The sequence below is a fragment of the Carcharodon carcharias genome, chromosome 36 (assembly GCF_017639515.1).
Source record: "Carcharodon carcharias isolate sCarCar2 chromosome 36, sCarCar2.pri, whole genome shotgun sequence".
NCBI lineage: Eukaryota > Metazoa > Chordata > Chondrichthyes > Lamniformes > Lamnidae > Carcharodon > Carcharodon carcharias.
The window spans coordinates 5,104,310-5,129,098 of NC_054502.1; the positions used below are offsets into that span (position 1 = coordinate 5,104,310).

The 24,789-nt window shown below is 47.9% G+C and overlaps 1 protein-coding gene across 4 annotated transcripts in view; it reads left to right on the top strand.

Moving 5' to 3' along the window:
• The window catches only part of ash1l (ash1 (absent, small, or homeotic)-like (Drosophila)), a 230,621-nt gene that overhangs the window by 103,195 nt on the left and 102,637 nt on the right, over window positions 1–24,789 (top strand). For all 4 annotated transcript variants that reach the window (XM_041179673.1, XM_041179676.1, XM_041179675.1 and 1 more), the window contains exon 4: window positions 23,058–23,162. In XM_041179673.1, coding sequence (XP_041035607.1) covers window positions 23,058–23,162 — 105 coding nt within the window. The remainder of the gene's footprint in view (window positions 1–23,057; window positions 23,163–24,789) is intronic.

The following is a 24,789-nucleotide window of genomic DNA, read 5'->3' on the forward strand; positions in this document are numbered from 1 at the left end:
AATTGCACAGTATTTGTTAATACATGGCCTCATTTCAAAGCAGAGTTTATGTTGTCTCAATCAAATAGAATTCTGTGGAATCATATAAACACTAAGTAGGAATGTTTTGATGTTGTAGTACAATGTTTGTAATGTGTGAGATTAGTGCTGTGCTAATTCTTGAGGAATGTTATTAGAGGTGGTGAAACAAAGAGTTTCTGCACTTGGGATTACCCTCTCCAATTCCTCCCATGTCGAGATCTCATTGGAGGAATACTGCTTGACTCACCAATCAGAGGGAGGCAAGTCAACCCATGCTGTCTTGTCGTCCTTGGATTGTCGGTTAGTTAGGTCACAGAGGCAGTAGTCGGGAAATAAAACGCTGCTCCACCAATGCGTTGGAACCACAATTTATCTGTTGCATGGTCTGAAGAGAATTCTTGTTAAATCTTGCAGAAGAAGCTTCTTGCACTTCAGAACACTAAAGCGGGAGCCTGTATCAGTGTGAGTTGACTGGGCCCACTGAATTCTTTGGTTATTTTTCCATTGCTCACATAGTCATCTTGTTTGACAGATCACTGTTTTAATTAGAGTTGTGAATGATGAGGATATATGGTGCTCCTGTTGAATTTCTAGTACAGCTGTGGCTACAGAAGCTCTGTATGTGACAGTAACGATTGACTAGGCATCTCTAGGGTGGGCTCTGAGAGACTGCTTACTTTACAAGCAGCCATTTCTGGAAAGCAGAGGCTGAAGGAGAAGGCAGGGAGGTTGGGTAAATCCATTAAAGAGGGGACAGGCTTCTCAACTTAATCAAAAACAAAAATAGCTGGAAAAACTAAGTAGGTCCGACAGCATCTGTGGAGAGGAATACAGTCAACGTTTCGAGTCCGTATGACTCTTCATCAGAACTTAACTTTATCAACTTAACTTCTCAACTTAATAATCTTTTCCTGGTCTTTAACTGTTTATGCTCTTTGAGATTGATATGTGAAGCTTTTAAACCCTGAGTGCAAGCATAGCAAACAACCTATGTGCTTGTACATATCCCATACTTGGTAGGTGTATAGATACAAAGGTTGTAATCTGAGCCTTGATTCACTTAATGAAGTCACTTGAACCTGCAAATTAAATTGCAGCCATATTTCTCATTCAGCCAGTTTACGCTTCTACAGAAATCACTGAAATAATACTGAAGGCTACTAGAGGTTATTTTGATGTCACCGAATGCACTGTAATGTGACCTACAAGAAGTTCTTTCTCTTGAGTTTTAGGAGTACGAGTGTTATGACGCGGCGGATGATGTGTGCCAGGCGGATCAAATCCACAAGGGAAACTTGATCACGTGGTCACAGTGGTTTTGCAATTTATATTTTATTTCGAGATATATGCCCTGAATTCAGAAGTAATTAAGTCTACCAAGACGTCAGATTTTTTTAGAAAACTAAAATAAACATTTATTAACTAAAGAAAAGATTTCAAGCACATACATAGGTCTACAGGTTACTACTATAATAATTCCTAAAACCTCTAAGTAATCTGGCTTCCAGTTTTACACCCCCATTAAGGCAACAATTTTTTAAAAAAAAAAAGACCTTAAACAGATCCAAGTCAACACAATATTCTGGACAGTAGAATTCAAAGTGGCTTTTCCCAGATTTGGTTTCTGTAGAGAGCAGGCTTGATGCACAAATACTGGAGGCTTTTCACAGTTCTGGTACCTCTTACCATACCTTCTCTGACACATTGCTTCAATCTCCTTCATACATATTTCTTCCTTTTTAATGTGTATCCTATTGTTCCCATGTTTCTTTGGAACTTTACCTTTCTCATAACATAAATCATTTCATGGTGTTATTATCAGTAATATCAGACCTGGGGAGGCGGTGACATAGTAGTATTGTCACTGGACTAGTAATCCAGAGACCCAAGGTAATGCTGTGGTGATCCAGATTCGAATCCCACCATGGCAGATGGTGAAATTTGAATTCAATAAAAATCAAGAATTAAAAGCCTGGTGATTGTCACAAAAACCCAAATGGTTCATTAATGTCTTTCAGGGAAGGAAATCTGCCACCCTTACCTGGTCTGGCCTACACGTGACTCCAGACCCACAGCAGTGTGGTTGACTCTTAAATACCCTTTGAACAAGGGCAGTAAGGGATGGGCAATAAATGCTGGCCTAGCCAGTGCTGCCCGCATCCCATGAACAAAAAAAAAAATCCTTTGGGAATAATAAACACACTGCTTGGCCCAGCTTCTCTGGCTACCATCTCTTTGAAATTCAAACTACCCTGATTTATCTAAAGATGCAAATTCTCCTCACCTCGCATTCTAAATCTTCAGCCATGTGTACATATTTAGCATTTCAAACCACGCTTCTTTTGATGAGTCAAAGCCTCCAGACCAGCTGTCTCCAATTCAATTAGCTCTCTCGCATTTACACCCCACAATTATCCTACTTTTACAATACATCACAATAATATTATGAGATTTATTATACTTTTGTGACAACGAGGCAGTGGTTGATATTTATCAAATGTCTCATTTCTCAAGGGGGATGTTCATACAGGACGAATGGGTCTGATTCCGTGTGAACTTCAGTGCAGCGTTTTTAGAAAAAGGGCAACTTAAACATTCTGCTTCTCTGCAGAGAGACTTGATGAATGAATGTAAATTCTGGAAGGATTTGGTTTGCATCCTATAACAGTTCCATTAACTTTACTGGGAGTTGGTGCCTCAGATTGGCCTGAAAACATGTCTGGAGTAATGGAAGCTGAAGGACATGTGTTGACTTTAGTAAATGCTACTCTCTTCTGGCCCTCGCCCATGTTGATGTGGCATCTCAGTGCCAGTGAAAGACTACTCCAGCGTTTCTGATCAGTCCATCTGAATGGGTGACCAGCTTGTTTAATTTAGCAGCTCAATAGCACATTTCCTGCTTGTTCAAAGCCTAGATGTGAGAACTGTCTCCACAGCAACGGACTAGTTCAACTTCACAGGAGCAGTAAGGCACTGGATATGGTTGGGTGGAGTGGTGGGCGGGGCGGGGGGGACGTTGATGTTGCGGAGGGTGATATATAGAGTCACAGAATCAGTTATGGTGCAGAAGGAGGCCATTCATTCCATTGAGTCTATACTACCACTGGGTACCCCTTTGTGTTGCTGTGTGACTTGGCAGAGGAATTTATTCTTTGGGGTGATTTCAATTCTGTTACATACAAGGCCTTTTTTTGAATTGGTTTCTAACATTAAAGCCATTGGAGCTTCTATGGGTCCTGTGCTACTTTCCAGAACTTATGTTATGAGAAGCGTTGAATAAAGTTGAATCATTGAATTCTACTCAGAATGGATTACATTTTCCTGCTGTGGGCTATTGGGGGCCTTTAATGAAGGAATTGTATGCACAATTAATAAATGTGGGAACATTGCTGTCAGCCCAGTGCCTGTCTGCTCCTGTGAAGTTGAACTAGTCCGTTGCTGTGGAGACAGTTCTCACATTTAGGTTTTGAACAAGCAGGAAATGTGCTATTGAGCTGCTAAATAAAACAAGCTGGTCACCCATTCAAATGGACTGATCAGAAATGCTGGAGTGAAGTCTTTTGGCACTGAGATGTCACATCAGCGTGGGTGAGGGACTGATGAGAACAGTGTTTACTCAGGTCAACACATGTCCTTCAGCTCCCACACACCAGCCACCCACCAATAAAATCCAAGCACCAGAAGTCAGCCCTGTGAAGAGGATATCATACTAGCTTAACGTCAGGAAGCATTCCTATTATATGAACGTAGCTTTGAAGCAGAAGTTACCCTTCTGACTGTCAGGTGCACATTGCTGTAGATAAAAGACCACAAAGTATGCCCAATGTGTACTTGTAGTCCTCTTTATTTCCATGAGGTTTAGGGTAATAACAAGTGTAGGTAACAGTTGGTAATGTAAGAAAAGGAGAAGGATGAGCTTGACAGATAATTGATTATATCCATGGGTATAAGTCAGTCTATTTTCCTTATGAGGACAAGGTTGATATGATTCATCCATATGCACATTTGATATTAGCCAGACTGGTATAGTGTTGAGTATCTTAGCACCCAAAAGTCCCTTAACTGAAAAGGATAGATATTAAATTGTTTCGAATCTCTTTTGCAATAGCTGCCTCATCTTCTGGTTTAGACTTGGAAGTTTTCATAATCATGTCATGATTACGTTCTTTTCAGTTTGGAGTGCAGCAGCTTGGAATCATTCTGCATTCTTTGGCCATTATGTCTGTACCACTGACTATTTACACATTAATTGGATGGAAAATTCTGACTACCCTATGGTCCATACTGATGCAGTGGATTGCACCCAAAACCTTGGGGAGAGCGCTGATATTGAATTGTTACTGAGTCTTCAGCAGCTGGGATTGGATAATCCGCCTGGAACTGTACTAATCATGTCTTGAGTGCAACCTTCAATTCTGGCTAATGGCTGTTAAATCATTGCAAAGTCATTGGAATAATACAGCAGTGACCTTCATAGCCAAGGGCAGAGTGGTTCTAGTCACAAGGACCGTCAGATCTTCAGCTGCCATATGACACAGTTCAGTATGATTGTCTCCCTAGATGTTGTGTTTCTGTCCAGTAAACAATCTAGCTATGCAGACCCATTCCCCAAGATGTAGCGTCCTGGGAAACCTGCACTTTTGTTTTTGAACTTCCCGTTTATCCTGCTCTTTATCTGTAAAAATGCACTGTCAGTTCAGTGTCTCAGCCTTGGGTTGCACATAGGCTGCTCCCTAATATACATGTTGAACCATCACTGAGTATAGACAAAAACCAAAAAACGGCAGATCTCCATAGTGGAGCAACACTTAAATTGAAGGAGCCTCTTTTCAGGTAGGAGATGTCTGTACGTATAAATGCAGGTGGGTTGTACTGGATTGAAAATGCTCCTCTAGGCTTACTTCCTTCTTTGGAGCACTCTTTTGACTGTTCACAAGATGTGGGCATTGCTAGCAAGGCCTGTATTTATTGAGCATCCCTTGGTGGTCAGCTGCCTTCCTGAACTTCTGCAGTCCAAGATACACCCACAATGCTGTTAGAGAGGAAGTTCCAGGATTTTGACCCAGTGACGAAGAAGGAACAGCGATATTGTTTCCAAGTAAGGATGGTGTGCAACTCGGAGGGAAAGATGATAAGAGGTTTCACGCTTGGAGATGCTGTCGAAGGAGCTTTGGTGAATTGCTGCAGTTCATCTTGTATATGGTGGATATGCTGCCACTGTGGTGGAGGGAGTGAATGTTTAAGGTAGTGGACAGGCTGCTGATCAAGATGGTTGCTTTGTCCTGGGTAGTATCGAGCTCCTTGAGTGCTGGAGCTGCACTGTCCCACGCAAATGGAGTGTATTCCGTCACACACCTGACTTGTGCCTTGTAGATGGTGGACTGGCTTTGGGAGTCAGGAGATGGGGCAGTGGCCTGCTGTGGTAGCTACTGCATTTATATGGCCTGCACAGTTACTTTTCTGGTCAGTGGTGATCCCCATGATGTTGATGGTAGAGAATTTAATGATGGTGATGCTGTTGAATGTCACGGGGAGGTGAATAGGCTACCTTTTGTTGGAGGTTGTCATTGCCTGGCACTTGCCGCTTATCAGCCCAGGGCTGAATGTGGTCCACGTCTTGCTGCATGCGGACACAGACTGCTTCAGTATCTGAGGAGTAGTAAATGGAACAGGACACTGCAATCATCAGTGAATTACTCACAGAGATAAAAACAAAAAAACTGCGGATGCTGGAAATCCAAAACAAAAACAGAATTACCTGGAAAAACTCAGCAGGTCTGGCAGCATCGGCGGAGAAGAAAAGAGTTGACGTTTCGAGTCCTCATGACCTTGCGACAGAACTTGAGTTCGAGTCCAAGAAAGAGTTGAAATATAAGCTGGTTTAAGGTGTGTGTGTGGGGGGCGGAGAGATAGAGAGAGAGAGAGGTGGAGGGGGGGTGTGGTTGTAGGGACAAACAAGCAGTGATAGAAGCAGATCATCAAAAGATGTCAACAACAATAGTACAATAGAACACATAGGTGTTAAAGTTAAAGTTGGTGATATTATCTAAACGAATGTGCTAATTAAGAATGGATGGTAGGGCACTCAAGGTATAGCTCTAGTGGGGTTTTTTTTAAATAATGGAAATAGGTGGGAAAAGGAAAATGTTTATAATTTATTGGAAAAAAAAAAGGAAGGGGGAAACAGAAAGGGGGTGGGGATGGGGGAGGGAGCTCACGACCTAAAGTTGTTGAATTCAATATTCAGTCCGGAAGGCTGTAAAGTGCCTAGTCGGAAGATGAGGTGCTGTTCCTCCAGTTTGCGTTGAGCTTCACTGGAACAATGCAGCAAGCCAAGGACAGACATGTGGGCAAGAGAGCAGGGTGGAGTGTTAAAATGGCAAGCGACAGGGAGGTTTGGGTCATTCTTGCGGACAGACCATAGGTGTTCTGCAAAGCGGTCGCCCAGTTTACGTTTGGTCTCTCCAATGTAGAGGAGACCACATTGGGAGCAACGAATGCAGTAGACTAAGTTGAGGGAAATGCATCTTTTGATGATCTGCTTCTATCACTGCTTGTTTGTCCCTACAACCACACCCCCCCCTCCACCCCTCTCTCTCTCTATCTCTCCGCCCCCCACACACACACCTTAAACCAGCTTATATTTCAACTCTTTCTTGGACTCGAACTCAAGTTCTGTCGAAGGGTCATGAGGACTCGAAACGTCAACTCTTTTCTTCTCCGCCGATGCTGCCAGACCTGCTGAGTTTTTCCAGGTAATTCTGTTTTTGTATCAGTGAATTACTGTTTAACCAGTTTGATGTTTCCCTGAGAGTGATCAGTATTGACACCGGATGTCAAAAGTGTTCTGTTTCTTTTTATTAGCATCATTCATTTGAATACCAGTCATCAATTCATGTAAAAAGGTTCTTTTGAAGAGTAAGTGCTATGGGCAATGTTCCACAGTATGACCACAGCAAGTAAAGGTCGCAGGGAGAAAATATTACAGTTGATCACCCCAACTGTTAGTGTAGCATCAGTCCATGTCTTGGCTCAAAATCATCTCCTTGTTAAGACATCTATGTGAGATGAGATTCTAAGAAGGATGATTTAAAAAAAGAGGGAACAGTTGTAACCTTGCTACAGAAAATAAATGAGACTAATTCTTTCCTTGTGTACGTTAGCCAAACTTCCAACTGTGCTTGTAGCCCTTCCTAATCTTGGAAAGAGTCATGCCGAAAGTATGATTATTCATTAAACATTGGCAGCATGTCCTGATAATTATTTGCATGCTGAGACAGCTTGTGGCAATGGTGGGTTCAAATTATCAGAAACCTGCAGAACCACAGCTGAGTCACTGTGGTCAACAGAAATAACAAAAGCAGGACTTGTGTCAGTTTGGCAACACAGACTCTTGTAGTGAGTGGTTATGAAGAGCCAGGGGTTCCTTTCACTTGCACAGAGATTTCAGTTGGGAATGCTATCCCACTAGTGGAGTGTAAATATTTTCTGCTCATACTGGTGTCTTTTACTGGATTGCTTTCACTTCCTGACCGCGCACACCCGCACACAGCTTCTCATTTCAACTGTGCCATTGACTATTGGTCTTCCCTACTCCAGTCACCCGAACCCACTACCCCACACAATCCAGATTGAAGAAAAATAAAAGATTCAGGAGAACGACACCCTGGGTTGCGCACACACCTGTCACAGGTGATTCTTAAACCATTTTCTAAAATGACAGCTCTCCATTCCAGCACTCGCACAATGTGCCTTTTTTGCACCAGCTACATGCCCCTTCTATTTTGCAATCGGAGTGGCTCTGTGGTAGTTTTGAAATTCAAAATACCTTATCGAGCATTTCAGAGTTAAATTGAATTTCTAGATAGAGGGCATGTGTGTGACATCTCACTGTGCTGGATAGGGTATGTGTGTGTGTTTGTGTCCACTCACTGTGCCAGATAGGGTGTGTGTTTGTCTCTGCTCGCTGTGCTGGATAGGGTTTGTGTGTGTGTTTACGTCCACTCACTGTGCTGGATAGGGTGTGTGTGTGTGTGTGTGTCCTCACTCTGCTGGATAAGGGTGTGTGTGTGTGCCCTCTCTGTGCTGGGTAGGGTGTATGTGTGTGTCCCCTCTCTGTGCTGGATAGGGTGTGTGTGTGTCCCCTCTCTGTGCTGGATAGGGTGTGTGTGTGTGTGTCCCCTCACTGTGCTTGATAGGGTGTGTGTGTGTGTGTGTCCTCTCTGTGCTGGATAGGGTGTGTGTGTGTGTCCCCACTCTGTGCTGGATAGGGTGTGTGTGTGTGTCCCCACTTTGTGCTGGATAGGGTGTGTGTGTGTGTGTGTGTGTCCTCTCTGTGCTGGATAGGATGTGTGTGTGTGTCCCCTCTCTGTGCTGGATAGGGGGTGTGTGTGTGTGTGTGTGTGTCCTCTCTGTGCTGGATAGGGTGTGTGTGTGTGGGTCCCCACTCTGTGCTGGATAGGGTGTGTGTGTGTGGGTCCCCACTCTGTGCTGGATAGGGTGTGTGTGTGTGTGTGTCCTCTCTGTGCTGGATAGGGTGTGTGTGTGTGTGTCCCCTCTCTGTGCTGGATAGGGGGTATGTGTTTGTGTCCCCTCTCTGTGCTGGATAGGGTGTGTGTTTGTATCCGCTCACTGTGCTGGATAGGGTGTGTGTTTGTGTCACCTCACTGTGCTGGATAGGGTGTGTGTGTGTGTGTCCCCTCTCTGTGCTGGATAGGGTGTTTGCTTGTGTCTCCTCTCTGTGCTGGATAGGGTGTTTGTTTGTGTCCCCCCTCTGTGCTGAATAGTGTGTTTGTTTATGTCCCCTCTCTGTGCTGGATAGGGTGTTTGTGTCCCCTCTTGGTCCTGGATAGGGTGTGTTTGTGTCCCCTCTCTGTCCCGGATAGGGTGTTTGTTTGTATCCGTTCACTGTGCTGGATAGGGTGTTTGTTTGTATCTGTTCACTGTGCTGGATAGGGTGTTTGTTTGTATCCGTTCACTATGCTGGATAGGGTGTTTGTTTGTGTCCCCTCTCTGTGCTGGATAGGGTGTTTGTTTGTGTCCCATCTCTGTGCTGGATAGGGTGTGTGTGTGTGTCCTCTCTCTGTGCTGGATAGAGTGTGTGTGTGTGTCCCCTCACTGTGCTGGATAGGGTGTGTGTCCCCTCTCTGTGCTGGATAGGGTGTGTGTGTGTGTGTGTCCCCACTCTGTGCTGGATAGGGTGTGTGTGTCCCCACTCTGTGCTGGATAGGGTGTGTGTGTCCCCACTCTGTGCTGGATAGGGTGTGTGTGTCCCCACTCTGTGCTGGATAGGGTGTGTGTGTCCCCACTCTGTGCTGGATAGGGTGTGTGTGTCCCCACTCTGTGCTGGATAGGGTGTGTGTGTCCCCACTCTGTGCTGGATAGGGTGTGTGTGTCCCCACTCTGTGCTGGATAGGGTGTGTGTGTCCCCACTCTGTGCTGGATAGGGTGTGTGTGTCCCCACTCTGTGCTGGATAGGGTGTGTGTGTCCCCACTCTGTGCTGGATAGGGTGTGTGTGTCCCCACTCTGTGCTGGATAGGGTGTGTGTGTCCCCACTCTGTGCTGGATAGGGTGTGTGTGTCCCCACTCTGTGCTGGATAGGGTGTGTGTGTCCCCACTCTGTGCTGGATAGGGTGTGTGTGTCCCCACTCTGTGCTGGATAGGGTGTGTGTGTCCCCACTCTGTGCTGGATAGGGTGTGTGTGTCCCCACTCTGTGCTGGATAGGGTGTGTGTGTCCCCACTCTGTGCTGGATAGGGTGTGTGTGTCCCCACTCTGTGCTGGATAGGGTGTGTGTGTCCCCACTCTGTGCTGGATAGGGTGTGTGTGTCCCCACTCTGTGCTGGATAGGGTGTGTGTGTCCCCACTCTGTGCTGGATAGGGTGTGTGTGTCCCCACTCTGTGCTGGATAGGGTGTGTGTGTCCCCACTCTGTGCTGGATAGGGTGTGTGTGTCCCCACTCTGTGCTGGATAGGGTGTGTGTCCCCCCACTCTGTGCTGGATAGGGTGTGTGTCCCCCCCACTCTGTGCTGGATAGGGGGTGTGTCCCCCCACTCTGTGCTGGATAGGGTGTGTGTGTGTGTCCCCCCACTCTGTGCTGGATAGGGTGTGTGTGTGTGTCCCCCCACTCTGTGCTGGATAGGGTGTGTGTGTGTGTCCCCCCACTCTGTGCTGGATAGGGTGTGTGTGTGTGTCCCCCCACTCTGTGCTGGATAGGGTGTGTGTGTGTGTCCCCCCACTCTGTGCTGGATAGGGTGTGTGTGTGTGTCCCCCCACTCTGTGCTGGATAGGGTGTGTGTGTGTGTCCCCCCACTCTGTGCTGGATAGGGTGTGTGTGTGTGTCCCCCCACTCTGTGCTGGATAGGGTGTGTGTGTGTGTCCCCCCACTCTGTGCTGGATAGGGTGTGTGTGTGTGTCCCCCCACTCTGTGCTGGATAGGGTGTGTGTGTGTGTCCCCCCACTCTGTGCTGGATAGGGTGTGTGTGTGTGTCCCCCCACTCTGTGCTGGATAGGGTGTGTGTGTGTGTCCCCCCACTCTGTGCTGGATAGGGTGTGTGTGTGTGTCCCCCCACTCTGTGCTGGATAGGGTGTGTGTGTGTGTCCCCCCACTCTGTGCTGGATAGGGTGTGTGTGTGTGTCCCCCCACTCTGTGCTGGATAGGGTGTGTGTGTGTGTCCCCCCACTCTGTGCTGGATAGGGTGTGTGTGTGTGTGTCCCCCCACTCTGTGCTGGATAGGGTGTGTGTGTGTGTCCCCCCACTCTGTGCTGGATAGGGTGTGTGTGTGTGTCCCCCCACTCTGTGCTGGATAGGGTGTGTGTGTGTGTCCCCCCACTCTGTGCTGGATAGGGTGTGTGTGTCCCCCCACTCTGTGCTGGATAGGGTGTTTGTTTGTATCCCCCCTCTGTGCTGGATAGGGTGTTTGTTTGTGTCCCCTCTCTGTGCTGGATAGGGTGTTTGTGTCCCCTCTCTGTGCTGGATAGGGTGTTTGTTTGTATCCGCTCACTGTGCTGGATAGGGTGTTTGTTTGTGTCCCCTCTCTGTGCTGGATAGGGTGTTTGTGTCCCCTCTCTGTCCTGGATAGGGTGTGTTTGTGTCCCCTCTCTGTCCCGGATAGGGTGTTTGTTTGTATCCGTTCACTGTGCTGGATAGGGTGTGTGTCCCCCCACTCTGTGCTGGATAGGGTGTGTGTCCCCCCACTCTGTGCTGGATAGGGTGTGTGTCCCCCCACTCTGTGCTGGATAGGGTGTGTGTCCACCACTCTGTGCTGGATAGGGTGTGTGTCCCCCCACTCTGTGCTGGATAGGGTGTGTGTCCCCCCACTCTGTGCTGGATAGGGTGTGTGTCCCCCCACTCTGTGCTGGATAGGGTGTGTGTCCCCCCACTCTGTGCTGGATAGGGTGTGTGTCCCCCCACTCTGTGCTGGATAGGGTGTGTGTCCCCCCACTCTGTGCTGGATAGGGTGTGTGTCCCCCCACTCTGTGCTGGATAGGGTGTGTGTCCCCCCACTCTGTGCTGGATAGGGTGTGCGTCCCCCCACTCTGTGCTGGATAGGGTGTGCGTCCCCCCACTCTGTGCTGGATAGGGTGTGCGTCCCCCCACTCTGTGCTGGATAGGGTGTGCGTCCCCCCACTCTGTGCTGGATAGGGTGTGCGTCCCCCCACTCTGTGCTGGATAGGGTGTGCGTCCCCCCACTCTGTGCTGGATAGGGTGTGCGTCCCCCCACTCTGTGCTGGATAGGGTGTGTGTGTGTGTCCCCCCACTCTGTGCTGGATAGGGTGTGTGTGTGTGTCCCCCCACTCTGTGCTGGATAGGGTGTGTGTGTGTGTCCCCCCACTCTGTGCTGGATAGGGTGTGTGTGTGTGTCCCCCCACTCTGTGCTGGATAGGGTGTGTGTGTGTGTCCCCCCACTCTGTGCTGGATAGGGTGTGTGTGTGTGTCCCCCCACTCTGTGCTGGATAGGGTGTGTGTGTGTGTCCCCCCACTCTGTGCTGGATAGGGTGTGTGTCCCCCCACTCTGTGCTGGATAGGGTGTGTGTCCCCCCACTCTGTGCTGGATAGGGTGTGTGTCCCCCCACTCTGTGCTGGATAGGGTGTTTGTGTCCCCCCACTCTGTGCTGGATAGGGTGTTTGTGTCCCCCCACTCTGTGCTGGATAGGGTGTTTGTGTCCCCCCACTCTGTGCTGGATAGGGTGTGTGTCCCCCCACTCTGTGCTGGATAGGGTGTGTGTCCCCCCACTCTGTGCTGGATAGGGTGTGTGTCCCCCCACTCTGTGCTGGATAGGGTGTGTGTCCCCCCACTCTGTGCTGGATAGGGTGTGTGTCCCCCCACTCTGTGCTGGATAGGGTGTGTGTCCCCCCACTCTGTGCTGGATAGGGTGTGTGTCCCCCCACTCTGTGCTGGATAGGGTGTGTGTCCCCCCACTCTGTGCTGGATAGGGTGTGTGTCCCCCCACTCTGTGCTGGATAGGGTGTGTGTCCCCCCACTCTGTGCTGGATAGGGTGTGTGTCCCCCCACTCTGTGCTGGATAGGGTGTGTGTCCCCCCACTCTGTGCTGGATAGGGTGTGTGTCCCCCCACTCTGTGCTGGATAGGGTGTGTGTCCCCCCACTCTGTGCTGGATAGGGTGTGTGTCCCCCCACTCTGTGCTGGATAGGGTGTGTGTCCCCCCACTCTGTGCTGGATAGGGTGTGTGTCCCCCCACTCTGTGCTGGATAGGGTGTGTGTCCCCCCACTCTGTGCTGGATAGGGTGTGTGTCCCCCCACTCTGTGCTGGATAGGGTGTGTGTCCCCCCCACTCTGTGCTGGATAGGGTGTGAGTCCCCCCACTCTGTGCTGGATAGGGTGTGTGTCCCCCCACTCTGTGCTGGATAGGGTGTGTGTCCCCCCACTCTGTGCTGGATAGGGTGTGTGTCCCCCCACTCTGTGCTGGATAGGGTGTGTGTCCCCCCACTCTGTGCTGGATAGGGTGTTTGTGTCCCCCCACTCTGTGCTGGATAGGGTGTTTGTGTCCCCTCACTCTGTGCTGGATAGGGTGTTTGTGTCCCCCCACTCTGTGCTGGATAGGGTGTGTTTGTTTGTATCCGTTCACTGTGCTGGATAGGGTGTTTGTTTGTATCCGCTCGCTGTGCTGGATAGAGTGTGTGTTTGTGTCCCCTCTCTGTGCTGGATAGGGTGTGTGTTTGTATCCGCTCACTGTGCTGGATAGGGTGTGTGTTTGTATCCGCTCACTGTGCTGGATAGGGTGTGTGTTTGTATCCGCTCACTGTGCTGGATAGGGTGTGTGTTTGTGTCCCCTCTCTGTGCTGGATAGGGTGTGTGTGTGTGTGTGTCCTCTCTGTGCTGGATAGGGTGTGTGTGTGTGTGTCCCCTCTCTGTGCTGGATAGGGGGTATGTGTTTGTGTCCCCTCTCTGTGCTGGATAGGGTGTGTGTTTGTGTCACCTCACTGTGCTGGATAGGGTGTGTGTGTGTGTGTCCCCTCTCTGTGCTGGATAGGGTGTGTGTGTGTGTGTCCCCTCTCTGTGCTGGATAGGGTGTTTGCTTGTGTCTCCTCTCTGTGCTGGATAGGGTGTTTGTTTGTGTCCCCCCTCTGTGCTGAATAGTGTGTTTGTTTATGTCCCCTCTCTGTGCTGGATAGAGTGTTTGTGTCCCCTCTTGGTCCTGGATAGGGTGTGTTTGTGTCCCCTCTCTGTCCCGGATAGGGTGTTTGTTTGTATCCGTTCACTGTGCTGGATAGGGTGTTTGTTTGTATCTGTTCACTGTGCTGGATAGGGTGTTTGTTTGTATCCGTTCACTATGCTGGATAGGGTGTTTGTTTGTGTCCCCTCTCTGTGCTGGATAGGGTGTTTGTTTGTGTCCCATCTCTGTGCTGGATAGGGTGTGTGTGTGTGTCCTCTCTCTGTGCTGGATAGGGTGTGTGTGTGTGTCCCCTCACTGTGCTGGATAGGGTGTGTGTCCCCTCTCTGTGCTGGATAGGGTGTGTGTGTGTGTGTCCCCACTCTGTGCTGGATAGGGTGTGTGTGTCCCCACTCTGTGCTGGATAGGGTGTGTGTGTCCCCACTCTGTGCTGGATAGGGTGTGTGTGTCCCCACTCTGTGCTGGATAGGGTGTGTGTGTCCCCACTCTGTGCTGGATAGGGTGTGTGTGTCCCCACTCTGTGCTGGATAGGGTGTGTGTGTCCCCACTCTGTGCTGGATAGGGTGTGTGTGTCCCCACTCTGTGCTGGATAGGGTGTGTGTGTCCCCACTCTGTGCTGGATAGGGTGTGTGTGTCCCCACTCTGTGCTGGATAGGGTGTGTGTGTCCCCACTCTGTGCTGGATAGGGTGTGTGTGTCCCCACTCTGTGCTGGATAGGGTGTGTGTGTCCCCACTCTGTGCTGGATAGGGTGTGTGTGTCCCCACTCTGTGCTGGATAGGGTGTGTGTGTCCCCACTCTGTGCTGGATAGGGTGTGTGTGTCCCCACTCTGTGCTGGATAGGGTGTGTGTGTCCCCACTCTGTGCTGGATAGGGTGTGTGTGTCCCCACTCTGTGCTGGATAGGGTGTGTGTGTCCCCACTCTGTGCTGGATAGGGTGTGTGTGTCCCCACTCTGTGCTGGATAGGGTGTGTGTCCCCCCACTCTGTGCTGGATAGGGTGTGTGTCCCCCCACTCTGTGCTGGATAGGGTGTGTGTGTGTGTCCCCCCACTCTGTGCTGGATAGGGTGTGTGTGTGTGTCCCCCCACTCTGTGCTGGATAGGGTGTGTGTGTGTGTGTCCCCACTCTGTGCTGGATAGGGTGTGTGTGTGTGTCCCCCCACTCTGTGCTGGATAGGGTGTGTGTGTGTGTCCCCCCACTCTGTGCTGGATAGGGTGTGTGTGTGTGTCCCCCCACTCTGTGCTGGATAGGGTGTGTGTGTGTGTCCCCCCACTCTGTGCTGGATAGGGTGTGTGTGTGTGTCCCCCCACTCTGTGCTGGATAGGGTGTGTGTGTGTGTCCCCCCACTCTGTGCTGGATAGGGTGTGTGTGTGTGTCCCCCCACTCTGTGCTGGATAGGGTGTGTGTGTGTGTCCCCCCACTCTGTGCTGGATAGGGTGTGTGTGTGTGTGTCCCCACTCTGTGCTGGATAGGGTGTGTGTGTGTGTGTCCCCACTCTGTGCTGGATAGGGTGTGTGTGTGTGTGTCCCCACTCTGTGCTGGATAGGGTGTTTGTTTGTATCCCCCCTCTGTGCTGGATAGGGGGTTTGTTTGTGTCCCCTCTCTGTGCTGGATAGGGTGTTTGTGTCCCCTCTCTGTGCTGGATAGGGTGTTTGTTTGTATCCGCTCACTGTGCTGGATAGGGTGTTTGTTTGTGTCCCCTCTCTGTGCTGGATAGGGTGTTTGTGTCCCCTCTCTGTCCTGGATAGGGTGTGTTTGTGTCCCCTCTCTGTCCCGGATAGGGTGTTTGTTTGTATCCGTTCACTGTGCTGGATAGGGTGTGTGTCCCCCCACTCTGTGCTGGATAGGGTGTGTGTCCCCCCACTCTGTGCTGGATAGGGTGTGTGTCCCCCCACTCTGTGCTGGATAGGGTGTGTGTCCCCCCACTCTGTGCTGGATAGGGTGTGTGTCCCCCCACTCTGTGCTGGATAGGGTGTGTGTCCCCCCACTCTGTGCTGGATAGGGTGTGTGTCCCCCCACTCTGTGCTGGATAGGGTGTGTGTCCCCCCACTCTGTGCTGGATAGGGTGTGTGTCCCCCCACTCTGTGCTGGATAGGGTGTGTGTCCCCCCACTCTGTGCTGGATAGGGTGTGTGTCCCCCCACTCTGTGCTGGATAGGGTGTGTGTCCCCCCACTCTGTGCTGGATAGGGTGTGTGTCCCCCCACTCTGTGCTGGATAGGGTGTGTGTCCCCCCACTCTGTGCTGGATAGGGTGTGTGTCCCCCCACTCTGTGCTGGATAGGGTGTGCGTCCCCCCACTCTGTGCTGGATAGGGTGTGCGTCCCCCCACTCTGTGCTGGATAGGGTGTGCGTCCCCCCACTCTGTGCTGGATAGGGTGTGCGTCCCCCCACTCTGTGCTGGATAGGGTGTGCGTCCCCCCACTCTGTGCTGGATAGGGTGTGCGTCCCCCCACTCTGTGCTGGATAGGGTGTGTGTGTGTGTCCCCCCACTCTGTGCTGGATAGGGTGTGTGTCCCCCCACTCTGTGCTGGATAGGGTGTGTGTCCCCCCACTCTGTGCTGGATAGGGTGTGTGTCCCCCCACTCTGTGCTGGATAGGGTGTGTGTCCCCCCACTCTGTGCTGGATAGGGTGTGTGTCCCCCCACTCTGTGCTGGATAGGGTGTGTGTCCCCCCACTCTGTGCTGGATAGGGTGTGTGTCCCCCCACTCTGTGCTGGATAGGGTGTGTGTCCCCCCACTCTGTGCTGGATAGGGTGTGTGTCCCCCCACTCTGTGCTGGATAGGGTGTGTGTCCCCCCACTCTGTGCTGGATAGGGTGTGTGTCCCCCCACTCTGTGCTGGATAGGGTGTGTGTCCCCCCACTCTGTGCTGGATAGGGTGTGTGTCCCCCCACTCTGTGCTGGATAGGGTGTGTGTCCCCCCACTCTGTGCTGGATAGGGTGTTTGTGTCCCCCCACTCTGTGCTGGATAGGGTGTTTGTGTCCCCTCACTCTGTGCTGGATAGGGTGTTTGTGTCCCCCCACTCTGTGCTGGATAGGGTGTGTTTGTTTGTATCCGTTCACTGTGCTGGATAGGGTGTTTGTTTGTATCCGCTCACTGTGCTGGATAGAGTGTGTGTTTGTGTCCCCTCTCTGTGCTGGATAGGGTGTGTGTTTGTATCCGCTCACTGTGCTGGATAGGGTGTGTGTTTGTATCCGCTCACTGTGCTGGATAGGGTGTGTGTTTGTATCCGCTCACTGTGCTGGATAGGGTGTGTGTGTGTGTGTGTGTGTGTGTGTGTGTGTGTGTGTGTGTGTGTGTCCACTCACTGTCCTGGATAGGGTGTGTGTGTGTGTGTGTGTGTGTGTGTGTGTGTGTGTGTGTGTCCACTCACTGTCCTGGATAGGGTGTGTGTGTGTGTGTGTGTGTGTGTGTGTGTGTGTGTGTGTGTCCTCTCTCTGTCCTGGATAGGGTGTGTGTGTGTGTGTGTGTGTGTGTGTGTGTGTGTGTGTGTGTGTCCACTCACTGTCCTGGATAGGGTGTGTGTGTGTGTGTGTGTGTGTGTGTGTGTGTGTGTGTCCACTCACTGTCCTGGATAGGGTGTGTGTGTGTGTGTGTGTGTGTGTGTGTGTGTGTCCACTCACTGTCCTGGATAGGGTGTGTGTGTGTGTGTGTGTGTGTGTGTGTGTGTGTCCACTCACTGTCCTGGATAGGGTGTGTGTGTGTGTGTGTGTGTGTGTGTGTGTGTCCACTCACTGTCCTGGATAGGGTGTGTGTGTGTGTGTGTGTGTGTGTGTGTGTGTGTGTCCACTCACTGTCCTGGATAGGGTGTGTGTGTGTGTGTGTGTGTGTGTGTGTGTGTGTGTGTGTGTGTCCACTCACTGTCCTGGATAGGGTGTGTGTGTGTGTGTGTGTGTGTGTGTGTGTGTGTGTGTGTCCACTCACTGTCCTGGATAGGGTGTGTGTGTGTGTGTGTGTGTGTGTGTGTGTGTCCACTCACTGTCCTGGATAGGGTGTGTGTGTGTGTGTGTGTGTGTGTGTGTGTGTGTCCACTCACTGTCCTGGATAGGGTGTGTGTGTGTGTGTGTGTGTGTGTGTGTGTGTGTGTGTGTCCACTCACTGTCCTGGATAGGGTGTGTGTGTGTGTGTGTGTGTGTATCCGCTCACTGTCCTGGATAGGGTGTGTGTTTGTATCCGCTCACTGTGCTGGATAGAGTGTGTGTTTGTGTCCCCTCACTGTGCTGGTTTGGGTGGGTGTGTGTGTGTTTGTATCCGCTCACTGTGCTGGATAGGGTGTGTGTTTGTATCCGCTCACTGTGCTGTATAGGGTGTGTGTTTGTGTCCCCTCACTGTGCTGGATAGGGTGTGTGTTTGTATCCGCTCACTGTGCTGGATAGGGTGTCTGTATCCGCTCACTGTGCTGGATAGGGTGTTTGTTTGTATCCGCTCACTGTGCTGGATAGGGTGTGTGTTTGTATCCGCCCACACTGTGGAATAGGGTGTGTGTGTGTGTGCACGCACACGTTTGTGTTGGATTGCGTATGGTAGTCCAGTTCTGGGTATTGCTTCCACGAGATTTGAGGATGTAATGCAGCACAAGAGATGTTTGCTTCATTTTAGAAGACAGTGCTCATGTTCTCACCTATGGAATTTAAACCATTTGTCTCATGATTTTACACCGATTTTTATTTTAAAAAGTATCCTTATCCCGTCCAGGTTCTGATTTGAACCAAAGGCGGCAATCCTACTATGTGTTTGGCACCAGGCCTGTTCCGAAAAATACTGCAGAGCTCACTTGGAATTTTCAAAGAAAAGTGAATACTGAAATGGATTTTTGCCCTGTAATATGCACTGCTAGAAAATGTAAACTGAATGAAGTGTGATCTGTTCAGCCACGGTGTCTATAGAAAACCATGCCAAACATTGAGCACATGTTACCGCTAAGATATATAGTCTTTCTAATGGTTTGATCTACCTAATCATGTTTAAATGTTCAATTATTTCAGGAAGCAACCAATTCATTTTCTGGCTGTTTATTGAAATAAGTGAACTCTTAAAGATGATTGCCTAACACCTAATCTGAATACCTAAGGTTCCATTATTTCTGTAAGCAGTAGAATATCTGATTCTGACACTGGTTGGCATAGCCTAAGGTGTTTTCAGTTGTCAGTTACTGGTGGTTATTTTGAGGTGGCTATGAGTTTCCTCTGCTGTCTGCTCTAGTCCGCCTGTTGTCATTAAGTACTTTTGAAACCGGAAGTCTGTTTTTTCTGGGAATGTCTCATGTTAAAGTAGAGCTCCATTTAATAGCAACTCATTATTGGAAACCTGTTGCCTTGTGCTTCCTGAATTGTTAGTAATATTAAACAAGTAAACTGAGCTGAATTTGTTCTTTCCAGTTTTGCTGCTAACTTTTTCCATTGGATTGCAATGGCAGGAACAGAGCCTTCAGGATTTTACAGAGCACAAGGGTGTTGAGGTCTGATCTGCCTTCCTCACTCAGCTGCTGTTCTTGTTTTTTCTGTAATTTCTGGCAGTGCAGCTGAGCTGAACTTTAATCCCATTAACGTGTGTAGCTTTAAAATGTTAATGCTAGACAAAAGAAGCTGCTGGGTGTAGTGGGTTTAGAGTGGTACAAGAGAGAGCTGATTGACGCATGATTTGGTACCTCTGCTCCGTACTTGAGAGGGAAACAAATCTTGTAAATGTGTAAATATTTGAAGAGATATGAAGACTTGAAAATCCATTCCTTTAGTAACCCTGCCAAGCCCCAGGAACAGATTAGTAGCCACATGAACAAACCGAGTTCATTTGGACTTGCCACAAAGACTTGATACAGAATGGACAGCCACCTTTATGTGTAGGAGGTAAATGGCCATGACTTTGTACTGGGATTTTTCCTGCTGTCTCTTTTCTGTACGGGCTGCCAAAATGGTAAATGTTCATTCTGAAATCCTTACATTCTTGCAAGTGGCATGTATTTTTGTCAAGTTATTGCTTGATAACTTCAGTCAGTTTCAGCACTGCCACCATCTGTAAGATCCTGGAGACATGGCAACCGATGCGGTGTCAAATCAACAGAAACCTCGGTGTAAAATACAGCTCCAGACCACACTCATAAATATGAAATGTAGACAGCATAGCATCATTGTGGATATTTCGGCAATGAGGAGGGCTATGCAGCCCAATGTGTTAGCTGGTTCTGTTACCCTGTTGCTGCTTGCTCCTCTACTTGAATCCCATTTCCCTGTTCTTTCCCATACACTTAAATACCTTTCTTTCTGCTACACATATAGGAGGGAGAGCAAAGGGAGATGCTGACTGAACAGGAGATGTATGACCGGCTATAGAGTCAGGGAAGTGAAGACTTCCCTCTGTAGGGACTTGAAGATGTGAACAAAGATTTGAATTTGGTGCTTTGGAGGACAGGGTGCCAGAGTAGGTTGTCGAGAACAGTGGTGCTGAGCAAGTGGCACTTGGTGCAGGGCAGGACTTGCCCTTGTCTTGAGGTAACAAATGAAGGGCTTCAGGGAAATCAAGGTAGGACTGGAGGAGAGGCAAGCTGGAAGCAAAGGACCTTGGTGAAGAGCATGTTTTGAACACAGCACTGAAATTATGAGCAGTTTTATTCAGTCTGAGTGAGTGGCCAGGAAGGGGCATGCTACTGGAAGAGTTTACAGCCATGTCCAGCTGAAGGAATTTGTCACTTATCCAGAAGTTAATGTCCGATTACATGTCAGACAAGTACTTTTCCTCTGTAAAAGTTATTTCGATACTGTGGTCATTCAGCGTTTAAAGCTCTGGCTTTGTCTCTCTGAATACAGAGTTGATTATTACTTGCACCAGGGGAACAGTGGATATTTTTGTTCACATTTGGAATTAGTTGTTTCATTCATTAAAAACTCTTCCTTTGATAAAGATTGCAGTCTTGGTTCATGTCTTCGATGCAGTACTATTTTATTGAACATTTGCTGGAGCATGTACTTCATTTTAAGCTGCAGCACATATGGCTTGCAGCAGGGGCTCTTCAGAATGCTTACATTCGGAAGGCTGTTTTCAAATGATCCCAGTATTACTTATTCAGCTTGTTTGAGGAAAAATATCCAGTAGCAAATCTCTGGGATTATTTGCAACCACATGACGTTCTGTAGTATCGCTGACGACCATATTAGTCATTTTTCACATTTCCCCTTTCCCCACTTTATATGTGCAAAAATATTTTTGACTGGTTGAGCTGTGATGACTTCAATCTACTGGTGAATTTAAGAGAGAGCAGTTTAGCGGGTATTGACCACACACTTTATGCTGGGAACTTCCATGGGATTTTCAGTCTGGTTAAGTAATCTTGGTCAGTTTGTTGAAAAACTTGTCCGAAAATCTGAAGCTTAAATTGCTGGTGCAGGGAAGTAGTGCACAACCTTTCTGGTGTGCTTGATTCATGTGAGTCAAATGAATCGTATTGCTTTTAATCAGGCTGTGTGTGACTCAATTAAAACCATGTGTGCCTGTGGTTTAACTGACATAGGAAGCTATGGGTCCAGAAAGTAACGCATCTTAACTTTTCAACTGTGTCTGTCATGTTCAATGTGTGTTACCTCTTCTGCCAATTACGAAGTCATAAGAGCAGCCTTCCTCTCTCCATCTAATTTATGTTTATCATTTTATTCAAAGTCTGACAGCTAAAGAAATTGGTGAAAGCACTGTTTTATTCATTTATGGTTGGCTGTTGGATTTCAATCTGTTTAAGTTCCTGGTCTCAGCTTTGCTGCTGTAGAGAGATACCAACCAAAGACTGGATGTCCAGCCATAGTGAGTAGAAATTGTGCCAGCTTTACACCAGACCACACTCATGGCAGATTAAAAGCAGCATTGGCCCCATCAGAAGGAGAAATTTACATTACTTATTTTTTCCCAAGCCTATCCCGTCCCTTTCCTTTGGATATGAAATATCAGCTCCACTGTTGACATGGTGAGGAAAGCCATCATCCAGGATATCATTAAACCACACAAACCAAAAGGGCCAAGAGTCAATTCACAGCCTTGACTGAGTTAGCACACTCTTATATGGTCTCTTTCCCCTAAGTTGGATGGGGGATTAATTGGTCAGGATTTCCATTCCTGATCACTACACAGTAACTCTTTTTTTCTGAAAAGCTGGAAATCGGGTGAGTTATTTTTCAGCGCAGCACATAGATGTATACATTGAACATCAATTCTTAACCTCCTTGGTTCCATTCATTTCAAAAGCTGAAAGACAAGAGAGTGACTTACCATGTCAGCCGAATGGAGTATCACTTCTATAACATGCTTTAACTCTGCACCTTTGCAGTGCCTCAAGTAGCATGTAGCTTGTGCTGTTCTGTTGTCATGGCTTTTGTTTGTTTGTAGTGTCTGAATAGTATTCACAGTTGGATCTGCTAGTGGAAGTCCAAATACTGTGGAACCTTGTTATAAATACGATTTCATTTACAAATGAGGCTCTAATCAAATTTTATTGATTACAAGGAGAAATAAAAGTGTGCACAAACTGCACATCAAAGGCATTTACCTGATGGAGACTTGTAGCAGAGCAATCTTTAAACAGTTAGTCAAAGAAGAAGCAGGGTTCAAAGTTTTCTTCACAGCAGCCAGAATTCCAAGCTATATTTGGAGTGACTGTCAGGCAGGCTATCATTATTTTAATGTTACTCCCTACTGGACTTGTGTAGATAATAATTTCAGATAATAGATATGGTTTGGTTTTATCATGTGTCCGTGAAACACCTGGGGTGTTTTATTGTGTTCATGGTGCTATATAAATACAACTTGTTGCATGAAATCAGACTGCTTCAAGGCTCACTCTCATTCATGTTGTGTTAGGGTATATGAGCGTTTGTTTGTGAGAGAGTTTTTAACTTTCAGCAGATTAATGTGTTTTCTGGCAATTCTACTTTCTCCAGCAGCTGGAGATAGTTCATCTGCAGCACTGAATGGAAAACCACACTGCTGGCCTGTATAGGTAGGCTGACTCAACGTCCTGTAAGTAATGAGGAAGGATAGTGGACCTTTGCCTTTTGCACTGTTGCTGTAACTGGTGCTGCCTCTGGATACACCAGCAAACAGATCTTTGAGTGACAGCATTGTTAAATGAACAGGTGTTAAACACTCCTGAAGCATTGGTTTTATGTCAGTTCGGCAAGCTCATGTTTTACATGGGTGAAGGATCTGATGATTTTTAATTATTGTGCCACTAATCTCTTACAGAACTTTTAATAGTGTTGAGAATGTGAATTTGCTGCTAAAATTCGGTAGTATTTTAAACACATTTTGTTAAAAGTACAAGAACTCCCTTGATGACCCAGTAATTAAAGGTGATGCCCAGTGTAATAATAGATATTTTTTCGATTGCATTATTTTCATTGTTCCTGTTTCATACAATCAACAGGTATGCAACCAGCACAAGATAAACAGGCAGCACAGAGGCACCAGGACAATGTTGGTTGCAGTCCCACCAGAAGGAGAACTCCATCAGAGAGTACAACTTCAGCAGGCAAGTCCCAAATTTATATTTTTCTTTTCTCTCATTTTCCCTTCTCAACCCCAGAAACCTGTTGAAATGCCTCTCTTCAGCCAGAAGCATCAGTCTTTGCTGTCTTGTTCTCAGCCCTACCACGACTCCTGTTTATCCCAGGATTGGACAAATCTTCTGCTTTGATATAAGTCCTAAACCATTTAGTTGTGAATTTTTTTGATATTCACAGGATGTGGGCATCCCTGGCAAGGCCAGCATTTATTGCCCTTTCCTAATTGTCCTTGAGAAGGTAGTGGTGAACTGCCACCTGAAGTGCAAATGTGGCTTGCTTGGCCACTTCAGAGGGTAGTTATGAGTTCACCACATTTCTGAAGGGTTTATCTTCATAGCTATCGAGTCATAGATTTTGACAGCATGGAAAGAGGCCCTTTGGCCCATCGTGTCCACGTCGGCCATCAAGCCCCTATCTACTGTAATCTCATTTTCCAGCAAGCCTTGTATGCTATAGCATTTCATGTGTTCATCTCAACACTTCTTAAATGTTGTGAGGGTTCCCGCCTCTACCATCCTTTCTTCTAGCATCTACACTCAATCAGTTGCTATCCTACCTTCTGTTTGTCAGCCAGTTTCCCAGCTGGTGCTATTAACTTCCATTTTTATTTAACCACAATAACATAAGAGCATGAGGAACAAGAAAAGACCATATGTCCCCTTGAGCCTGCGCTGTCAATCGATACGATCATGGCTGATCTTCTATCTCAATCTCAATTATCCTGCCCACTGCCCAAATCCCTTAGCCCCTGAGACACCAAAAATCTGTCTATACCTTTGGTTTTTCAATAATGGAACATTCTCATCCCTGTGGTGTAGATTATTCCAAAGGCTCAGAAATCCTTTGAGTGAAGTAATTTCTCCTCATTTCAGTCCTAAATGATTGGCCCCTTATCCTGAGACTGTGTCTCTTTGTTCTAGATTTCCCAGCCAGGAGAAACAACCTTTGTGTTTCCCATGTCGAGCCTCTTCAGAGTATTGTATGTTTCAATCAAATCACCCCTCGTTCTCCTAAACTGCAGAGAGTATTGGCCCAATTTACTCAGCCTCTCATCATAGGACAACCCACTCATCTCATCCCAGGAACTAATCCAGTGAACCTTTGCTAACCACCTTCAATGCAAGTATATCCTCCTTTTAAATATGGAGACCAAAAAACTGTAGTGCGCACAGTACTCCAGGTGTGATCTCATTTAAAGCCCCATACAACTAGCAAGACTCCCTTATTCCTCTACTCTAAACACCTTGCAATAAAGGCTAACATGCCATTTGCCTTCCTAATTACTTGAAGTACCTTCATGTTAACTTTGTGTTCCTTGTATGCAGCTGGGTCTCTCTGAACGTCAACATTTATAAGATTCATACCTTTAAAAACAAATTCTGCTTTTCTATTCTTAATGCCAAAGTGAATAACCTCACAATTCCCCACATTATACCCCATCTGTCACCTCATTGCCCGCTTAATTAACCTGTCTGTATCTCTTCACAGTTTCTTCGTATCCTCTTCACAGCTTACATTCTCACTTAGTTTTGTATCAGCAGCAAACTTGGTTGCATTACCCCTGGTCTCTTCGTCTAAGTAATTAATATAGAT